The sequence below is a fragment of the Belonocnema kinseyi genome, chromosome 5, assembly GCF_010883055.1.
Source record: "Belonocnema kinseyi isolate 2016_QV_RU_SX_M_011 chromosome 5, B_treatae_v1, whole genome shotgun sequence".
Lineage (NCBI taxonomy): Eukaryota > Metazoa > Arthropoda > Insecta > Hymenoptera > Cynipidae > Belonocnema > Belonocnema kinseyi.
Window position 1 is genome coordinate 103,656,313 of NC_046661.1, and position 11,164 is coordinate 103,667,476.

General features: G+C 25.7%; 1 protein-coding gene across 1 annotated transcript in view; it reads right to left on the minus strand.

Annotated features, from left to right (window-relative positions):
* The window catches only part of LOC117173812 (centromere-associated protein E-like), a 100,293-nt gene that overhangs the window by 39,041 nt on the left and 50,088 nt on the right, over positions 1-11,164 (minus strand). Inside the window, exon 5 of the mRNA XM_033362455.1 lies at positions 3,204-3,310. Coding sequence (XP_033218346.1) covers positions 3,204-3,310 — 107 coding nt within the window. The remainder of the gene's footprint in view (positions 1-3,203; positions 3,311-11,164) is intronic.

Below are 11,164 nucleotides of genomic sequence, written 5' to 3' on the forward strand. Positions count from 1 at the left end.
TTACTTTTCTGCCATGGAGCATTAATTTTCAACCAAATACGTATTTTAAATTTGAACCAAAAAAGGTAAGTCTTCAACGAGAAGTGAAAGAGATAAAAATTCAGCTTAAAAATTAATTTAAAAATAATAATAATTTTCAACTAGTTGAATGCAACTAAAAAAAATACTTTTGAAAAAATAGATTGTTTCCACACAAAAAAGTTTGATTTTCCACTCGTGCTAAATTTTTCAATTTTCTACTTAAATAATTAATTTCCAAACAATACTTTAATTCTTAACTAAGAGAAATGTTTTTTCAACCAACAATTGAGAAGTTACATTTTTAATTGAAAAAAAATAACATAAAAAAAGTATTTTCTATCAGCTAAACTGTACCAAAAAACACGAATTTTCAAGAAATCCACCGCCTAAAAGATGAATTTTCCACAAAGCTAATTAATTTTGCATTCTAGACTATGAATTGTCAACAAAATATTAATTTTCTACCAAACAGTGGCATTTTTAGAAAAAAGGTAGTATCTACAAAGAGATAAATATTCGAACAAAAAAGGCGTTTTTTTCTAAAAAAAATTGAATTTTCAACTCGATAATAATAATTCTTTAGGTTAATTTTCTACTGATGGTTGAATTTTTAAGGCGAAAAGACGAATTTTTTACGAAGCATTTGAATTTTTATCCCCTGAAGATGAATTTTCAACAAAACTTGATATTTAAAACAACAAATTTTTATTTGAAATAAAAAAAGTGTAATTCAATCAAAAAGACGAATTTTTAGCAAAGTAGTAGATTCTTAAAAAAATTAATGAATTTTCAACTAAATAGTTTAATTTTCAAATAGAAAATGTTAAATTGCTAATTCAAAATATCTATTTCAAACTAGCCAAATGGAAAAAAAAACAAATTTTCAAAAAAATTTCAAGTAGTTAATTTTTCAAATAAATAGTTTAATTTTTAATATAATATTTTTATTTTCTATGGAAATAAGTAAATTATCAAACACATAGTTTCCTTTCTGCCTAAAAAATTAAAAAAAAAATTTTTACAAAAAATATTAATTCAAAAAAAAAGTTGCATTTTTAACAAATAATTAACTTTGTAACCAAATAGTAGAATTTTTAATAAATAGTTGCATTTTTAATAACAATATATCAACTTTCTTCGAAAAAGATGAATTCTCAACAGAAGACATATATTTGTAACCAAACAGTTGAATTTTAAAGCAAGAAGATAAATCTCCTACTAAAAGTGATGAATTTTCAACAAATTATGTACATTTTTGAAAAAATAGTTATATTTTGAAACTAAAATAAATATACATTTAATTAAAAATTAAAGAGTTAAATTTTAATGAGAAAAAATTAACTCTCAATCAAAAAAATGTTTTTACAAAACATATGCGACTTCTACCAAATGCATAGTTAAACCTTCTACAAAGTTGTTAAAATTTTAAACTAAAAAGGAAAATTTCATCTATAAGAGTTGAATTCTCAACCCGGAAATATTAATGGTCAACAAAAAGGCTAACGTTCCAAAAAACTGAATGTTTAACTCAAAAAGAAAATTTTTTAACAAAAAATGGAATAGTTAAATTTTTCGGTTGAAAAATGAATTTTCATCCCAAGAAACGAATTAATAACTAAAACGAAAAATAGATTAATCATCGGCCAATTAGTTGACTTTTCAACACAAAAATTTAAATTTTTAACAAGAAAGTTTGTTTTCATTGAAAATAGATTGATTCTTGCATTTTCTCCAAAAAAAAGCTTACATTTCTACAAAAAAAGATTAATTTCCATCAACAAAAATTTCATTTAAGAATTAAAAACCTGGGATTAAATTTTTGAATTTTGTAGCCAGAAAGGCGATTTTTCAATCAAAAATTTGTGCTGTCAACCAAATTGTTATATCTTTAGTTTAAAAAATGCATTTTTACAAAAAAAGAAGAATTTTCAACTTTAATTTGGAATCTTCACGGAAAAAGATGAATTTTTAACAAAATGGATGAACTTTTAACCATATAGTTGCATTTTCAACTAAAAAAGGTACATTTCTATTAAAAAACAGAATATTTAAATTTGCAGTTAAAGAAATTCTTTTCAATCCAAGGAGTTTGTAAATAAATTTATAAATCTTGGAATGAAAAAAAAATTAATTTATATTCAATTAGATCAACTTTTAACGAATTAGTTGAATTTTCGACCCGAAAATGTTAAGTTTAAGTCCTAAACTTAATGTTTAATGAAAGAGTTATTTTTTAATCGAAGAAGATTTATTTTTTCATGTTTAACAAAAAAACATTTCTACAAAAACAGATGACTTTTTAAACCAAGCTTATTATCTCTCGCGGACGAAAAATGTTTTTTAGAGAAAATTAGACTATACTTGTTTTTCCGATTTGCGAAAAAAAATTTCTTTAGAGTTAAATGAGCCTGAATTTTGTGCTTTATTCTTTTAAAAAACTCCAAATTTTCTGTTTGATCCGACAAAAGACTTGATAAATGTTTAAAAGTAACAAAATGACGGCGTTTTTCCTGAAAATATAAAAATTCAACTTAAAAAAAAAAAATTATATTTTGTTCTATTTTCTAATTTGGTCTTCCATAAAGAAATCCTGCTGTGAGTTTTAATCGGAATAAATGGCTTTCGGTAACAGGAGAATGTTGTTCTTCCTAAAACTTGAATTTTTTTCTTTTTCTCGCAAACATTCTAAAAATGCAAGTTTGAAATTGTTTGAATTTTTTTCTTATTTACAAAAAAAATGTCTACAAAATTATGCGGAACTGAATGTGTAACAAAATAATTTCGGTTTTTCTTAAAATATTAAATGTAGATTTTCTCAACAAACAAAAAAACAGACTTTGGGCTTTTTTGCAAATCATAATAACTTCAAAATTTCCAAACTTAATTTGTGATTACCACTTTTTTCATGCTGCACTTATTTATAAAAAAGGAATGGTAAAAATGAAAAATTCGATAAAAATAAATTTGCATTATCAACGAGGTTAGTAACAAATGATCAACGACGATTTTTTCACACACCGTGGAAATATAAATCAACTGTACCAATCTAAGGTAAATCCTTAAAAGCAGAATTTAACGTCTTCTCAACTGGAAGAGTTGGCAAAGGATCATTTATTACGTAAAATAAAAAAATAAAATGACTATTTTTAAATAGATATTTTAATTGAAAACTAAATATATACCTTGAACATACGGACCCAGTCGAGGGTGTTCGCGAACCCTGAGTCCGCTGGCACTCGAGGTTGGCTTCAGAAGATCTCTCACCCTTTCGTTGTAAATCTCCAGATAACTAAAAAAGAAGGGAGAAATTCAACAAAAGTAGTTTGGACATTCAAAGGCAGAAAGAAATCCTGTTTTCCCTTAATTTTCATCAAATTATATTGCCAGTGATGTTTATTGGTAGAAAATTATCATCTAATATTTTTTATTAGTTTCATTAACAAATTATATAAACAAATGCCGAGTGTATCCAAATGACAATGTGCTATCTCGGTAGGAAGAAATGAAAAGGTTTAATCTCGGGTGGCTATACATGAAAGCTTAAAAACCCCATATAAATAATATATAAATACAGTGAAACCCTTTAATAGCCCTCCCTTCTATAGCCCTTCCGAGAATTGACGCCGCGCCACAGGTAGGTGTAACAGGAGCTGCGCGTGGTGCGCGGGTTCAGCGATTGTCACTCAGGCGCGAACAAACAAAAGCGGAGCGGGATATAATGAGTTACTTCCCACCCACCGTCAACCCCAAAATCGGCGCTAGAGAAGCATTTCACTGTAATATACATAGCATTGGGAACACCAGCGCCCTCTGCAGTAGGGAAAATTTTTATTTGGTTCTGCTGAAATGGCACATTTTCATTCCATCCTACCAATTTTATTAATTTTTTTATTTAAATTTTGAATTTTATTTTATTGTAATTTGATGGCAATAAAAATAAAAAGACGAAAGAAAGAAAAAAGAAGAAAGGGGATGTGGTTGGCTGCCTTCTCATTTTTCTTTCCTCTTTTTTATTTTTATCCGAAATTTTTTTTTAATTTTTTCAAATTACAATAGGATTTTTATTTGATTTATGCGTTGTGGTTCAAATTTGGTCGTTGGATTCTTGTTTTTTTAACAGGATTTTGCATCAATATAATATTTTGTTTAAAAAATTTAATAAAAAATATCGGATGTTAATTTCAAATAATTAAACATCACTGGCGACATAATTTGATAGAAATTAAGAGAAAAGGCGATTTCTTTTTGCCTTTAAATGTCCATATTTGGCATTTGTTTATACAATTTGTTTGTAAAATTTGAAAAAAATATCAGATGTTAATTTTTCTTCACTAAACATCCCTGGCGATATAATTTAAGGAAATTGAAGAAGAAAAAAAAATGTTTTTTAGCCTATAAGTTTCTACAATGGGCATTTTTTATATGAATTATTTATAAAATTTATAAAAAATACCGGATGATAGTTTTCTATCACTAAACACCACTGAAGACATAATCTGAGGAAAATTAAGAGAAAAGCGATTTCTTCCGGCCTTTAAATGCCCACGCTGGCCATTTGTTTGTATAATTTGTTTATCAAATTAATAAAAAAATTTGAATGATCATTTTTTATCACTAAACATCCCTGGTGACATAATTTGAGGAAAATTTAGAAAAAAACAATTATTCCCTGCCTTTAAATTGCCATACTAGGAATTTGTTTATAAAATTAATTAAAAATATCATATGTTAAATTTTTTTGATCGACGTTTTCTTCACTCTTTTCATTAAAATAAAAGTTTAAACAACAAAAAGTTCAAAAATCAGGCCGCATAAATCTCTTCAAAATTTAATACTGAATTCTTTTTTTAAAAAGTCCAAAATCTGTTAAGAACTGCCAGCTACAAGTTATTGTGAACCTCGTTCTTTTATTATATCCCACTGTGCGCAGCGGCCCGACCCACAGTGGGACAAAAAGAACGTCCGTAGACAATATGATTTTCAGAAGACAATAATTATCCGATTTTAACTTTCTTTTCCAAATGAAAGCTAATAAAATTTCGCGTCAAACTGTCATGGCCAATTACAAATTAAAAAAAAATTTTTTGTTTATTTAATAACAAAAATGAAACATAAAATTTTTTACTGAAAGCTACTATACAAAGAAGACTGCCCAATAGCAATGCAAATGTTACAAAATTTATTGAATTTGTTATAAACAAAATAGGTGAATGAAAATTGTTTCATAAGGATTGGTGGCGGTTCGACACTTGATTCGTACTAAATTTGTACAATTTATGTACAAAAAGTATTGTTTATTTGAATTGATATAAGTTAATAAATAATTTGTTATTTTAAAAGCAATTTTTTATAAGCAGTATCCGTATCAGGTATTTTTTATTGAATAAATAAAGTGTTTTTCATGGAATCGATTGCATATTACTTGAAAATAAAACCTAAGTATAATATTTGGCTACTAAATAAAAATTAGTAATTGCTTGAACTACCTTAATTAACAAATGCACTATTTGACAATTTCTGGAGGTACCAACTTGATTTTTTCGAAGCAATTAACTGTAAATAACTAACTTCTGAATTTTTAAGAACATTCTGATGATTGTAAACAATTTATTATTAACTGTTAATAGCAAACTTTTTATCTTTTTGTAATAGTTTGACAACGATCCACTATTTTTGTTTTATACACAATTTAATTAACGTAGACATACATGGTATATGATTGAGTGTAGTTAAACAATAATAAAATGTTATCTATTCATAGCAAATAATAACTTCTAAATAACTGGCTGTTAATTCCATGAAAAAACAGTATTTTATTCATAAACACATAAAATGATAAAAATTTGTTTAATGAATTGTTGTTTACAATAATAAATTTATTACTGTCATCAAAGTGTTCTTAAAAATTTAGAAGTTAGTTATTTATAGTTAATTGTATCGAAAAAATGAAGCTTGTACCCCCAAAAATAGCCAAATAGTGCATTTGTTAATTAAGGTAGCTTGAACGATTGTAATTTTTATTTGGTGGCCAAATATTATACTTAGGTTTTATTTCCAAGTAATATGTGATCGATTCCATAGAAAAAGCTTTATTTATTCAATCAAAAATACCTTACATCGATATTTGTTTATATAAATTAATTTTGAAATAACAAATTATTTATTAACTGTTATTGATTCAACTAAGACATTCATTTTTACTATAAGTTGTTCAAATTTAATGCGATTCAAGTGACGAATCGCCGTCAATCCCCACGAAACTATTTTTATTCACTTATTTGTTTAAAACAAATTCAATAGGTTTTCTAACATTTGCATTGCTATTGGACATCTTTTTTGGATAGCTATTTTCTGTTTTCTAGGTGTTTTTGTGATTGAATCTAAACATTTTTTTCAAACCGGTATACTTCAAAATTCCTTTTAAAAAAATTTCAGATTTGTTATTAACTAAAAAAAAATTAAAAATCGGCCATGACAGTTCGATGCGAAATATTATAAGCTTTCATTAAAATAAAAAGTTAAAATCGGATAATAATTGTCTTCTGAAAATCAATTTGTCCGCGGACGTTTTTTTGCCCCACTGTGGCACCTACATCATTTAACGTCGGGTTGCAGCACAAATAATGCACCGAATCATTAATAATCAAATTATTAATAATTGTATTATTAATAATTCTATGATTACTCAACACATTTTACTTTCATGAATCAAATAAATCGATAAGAAATTAATACTAAACTCAATGTTGAATTTTTTTATGGTTGGTACCCGCGAGTAGTGGGTACCATGGAAATATCCGCGACGTATACATACTTTAAAGTCGATTCTTTACAAAAATGTCTAAATTATTTCTAAATTACATTTGAAAAATGAAGTAAATTCAAATTAAAAGTTCCTCAGGGTGTACTTTCCAATTGAAATGTTCCATGTAATTCCTGGTAATACCTCCCTTTATATACACCTAAGGCCTTAAAGCTGCGCCTAGCGTGCTACTACCCGACGTACTCAGGCACATAAAGTGTAAGCACTTGCCAGGCGCTTTAGATGAGTTTACTAAACGAAATGAGAACAAGAACACCGGAAATTATAAAATCGAACTTGCGCTCTCGGAAACGTACGCAAGAACTCATTTAACACCAGGAATTCCACGATCCTTGAACCCTGAATTGAAGGTCGTGGAAAAAATTCATTTTCCGCTCTGGGTCAATTTAGTAGAGTCGTTAGTGTTAGTTTCGAGAAGGAAATACTTTTCCGAGAACAGAAATATTATAGATTATTTCCAGTGTTTTAATAATTTGTAAAATCAAATGCACATGTTTTTAATCTACAAAACAAATTTTGGAATTTGAAATCGATAAAAAGCACAGTGAGACAAAAAAACTCTTTAGACAAATTGGGCACAAAGGCAGCAAATTTTATTTAAAATTTATGACAATTTTGATCCGATTAGAACATTAAAAAAATAAGTTTACCAAATTTAAAAAAAAAAAATTTTGCCAGTCGATTTTAACATTTGTTATTATTAATTTTTTATTGAGAAACAAAATTTAACTTTTCGCTATAAACAATCTCATTTTTTGTAGCTACTTGAATCCATCGAATTTAAAAATTGTAATTTTTAAGCAAATAATTAAAATGATTTTGAAAACTAATAATATTCTTTGGGATACAGCAATAAAAGAAATACTTATTTTCTTTAAAATCTTTAAATTAAAGTGTGAAGGTGATAACAATTCTTCATTTTTAAAATTAAATTGATAAACAAGTACAAATTTTCGCTTATGATACGTTAGCAACCAACTTTAATTGTTTTTTTACATTTTTATAAACAAATTCTCAATTTGACTACTTACCAGCAAAATGAGGCTGTTTTTGTTAATAAGTCGACTGCCAGTTACTCAGAAAGGTCCTTCTTAATTAGTAGACTTTGTCAGGCGACAGTATTTTTTATTAATCATTATAAATTAATTAAACAAATACAAATTTTCGTCATTTTTCTAACAGAAAATTTCATTTCTTTGACGGAACAATTCTAAATAACGTAGAAAAATTCTTGCCTTACTATAATTTATCAAACAAATCCATTTTTCATTTCATAAATGAGTTTATAAACAAGTTAAAAAATTTTGTACTTTTCAAAATATTGGTGTTTTTTGCGAAATCGACTGCCAATAACGTATTAATCTGTAATTCATAATCTGTAGTTATTTTATTAATAAAATTTATTCAAATAAATAAAAAATCTTGTTCCCTGACAAAGTCTCCTAATAAGGAATGTCCTTTCTAAGTAATTAGCAGTCTATTTCGTACAAAAACGACATCTATTTGTCAAAAAGTAGTCAATCAGTGAATTTGTTCCTCAAATTGTTTATGAAATAAACAATTATTATTGTTTAATAAGCTATCATGAGCGAAGAGTTTCTTCAAATTATTATTAAATTTGGATTCTATTGAAAAAACGAAATCTGGCAGTCGAAAATAGACGAAAATCTGTATTTGTTTATTGAATTTATTTAAGCAATTAACCATTATTATGAGACATTAGAAATTGTATATATTATTTATTGTGAACAAATTTTAGTTTAAATTTGTCAAAGGAACTAAGTGTTAAGAATTTGAAATGGCTAGAATATAATTTGTTTATTAAAGTGTTTATAAAATTGACAGAACATTTATATTTTTTTTTAAACAAGCATTGCTTTTACGTATATCATGAACAAAAAATGATAATAGGAGGTTTTTATGAACTTCGTATCTTACCGTAACACTTTTACGCATTAAATTATTAATATTAAAATAATTATATATTTATTTGTTGACCCTGTGGATATTATCCAGTAGAAGTGTATTCACTGACATCATGATATTTTACATAAATATAACTAGTTGCGAAAAAATTTCATGATTTATAAAAAATAGTTAAATGCTAAATTTGCTGTTAAATACAAATTCAAAACTCGACTCTCTTAAATTCCTGCATTTTATCTGGTTGTTAAGAATTTTTAGCGAAGCAAAGACGTGATTGAATAAAATAGGAATTTTTGGTAGAAAATTAATATTCTTGATTGAAAATTTAACTGCTTGCTTAAAAGTAGACACAAAAATTTATTCATATTTTTGATTCATTTTGTCATTTAAAACATGTTGTAAATTGCAATTTAAATATATAATTAATTCTTAACATTTTATTAATAATTGAATTTGATATTTGTCCTCACGGAATGTAAATAAAAATTGAAGCAAAAAATTTGAAAATTCTATTTCGATCCGATTCTAAAACAAATTTAATTAAAATTGAAATTACTCTTCCTGTAATGATTGTTAACTTTCTGTGAAATGTATTTTGCTGGAGAATCAATAATAAGATTTTAGGATTATGAGAACATAAAATTCTGATCGTAAATGAGTTCGTTCGGTTTTCCAGAGTTTTTATTTAGAGTTGTTTAATTATAAAATTTAACTTGTCTAAACAATTTTCTTTGAAAATTCTTCTTTTTTTTGTTGTTAAAATTCAGTTGTTTCAGCTTTTAAATTAACTATTCTATTTTTAGTTAAAAATGTATATATTTTGTTGTAAATTCGTATTTTTGGCTAGAAAGTTAAACTTCTTGATTGGAAATTAAACTGCTTGGTTGAAAGTCGAACTACTTTGCTAAAAATTTCTTTCATCGTTTTAACTTTGAACTATTACGATGAAAATTTGTTTATAAATTAACTTTTTAATTGGAAATTTACCTTTTCCAGTTTTTATTGAAAATTAATTAGTTTTAGAAGTAAATTCGACCCTTTTCTTAAAAATTTATTTACTTAGAACGAAATTCAACTATTTGGTTAAAAAGTTATATGTCTTGTAGTAAATTTAACTTTTTTGGTAGAAAACTAATCTTCTTGATTGTAAACGTAACTGCTTGCTTTAAAGTTGAACTACTTTCTTAAAAATTATTTTTATATTTGAAAATTCAGCTTTTTGGTTGGAAATTAAGTTATTTCGTTGAAAATTCATTTTTTTCAGATGTGAAATGTATTTATTCTATTTTTTGTTTGTAATTGATTGTTTCTCATTTAAAAGTAAACTATTTGATTAATGATGTGTATTTGGTCGTAAATGTGTATTTTTTGTTAAAAAATTAATCTTTCCAGTTGAAAATTTCACTGCTTGATCAAAAGTTAAACGACTTTCCACGGAATTAATTTAACTCGTAAAAAATCATCTTTTTGGATTAAAATTAAGGTATTTTGTTGGAAATTTATTTTTCTGAATCAATTTTTTAACTGCGATTTTACCTATTCTATTTTTAATTGAAAATTGTTTGTTTATAGTTTAAAATTCAACTATTTGATTGAAGATTTACATTTTTTGTTTTAAATTCATCTTTTTACTGTAAAAAAATTAGTCTTCTTGTTTGAAAATTTAACTGCTACAAAAACCGTAACTTCTTAGCACTTATCTAAGAGAACATATTTATAAATATTAATAAACTGTTTGAACAACTGTGTATGTTGACTAGCATTAATAAAGAAGGTGATAGTTATGAACAATGATAATTTATTTAAATAATTTCTTTTGCTAAATTAAATTATCAACTCGCTAAACGCGAAAGTTGAAAAATAATTTTAAAGAGCCACAACTTTCTATTATTATTCAAATTGAATATTATTAACAATGATAAATTGTTTAAACAATTATTTTGTTAACTCTAATTAATTATTTACCTCACTCTAAATTTAAAATTGGGCAACAATTAAACAATTTTAAAAAACTGTAATTTACTAGCATTATTCTAAAATAAAATTGCTAAAAACAATAATACATTATTTAAATAATTTTTGTAAAAATCTCATTATCAGCATAATATAGTTATTCTGTGTACTAAAAACAATTTTTAATTTTTAAAAACGCAAAAAATTCATAATTAGCGCCAGAAACTCCCAAACCCCATTTTTTAACTTCTGCATTTTTTTGGGTTCCTGCTTAAGAGATACTTATGGGGGTGATATTTAAAAACTAATATTTTATTCGTAATTTTAGCTAACTGTGAAGATAAATGTTGAGTTTTAACTCGATTCAGCTAATATTCACGATTTTTAATTAAATTTACAAAAACGTCTTTTTTTCTTATGAGAAGTATGTATTAAACGTCA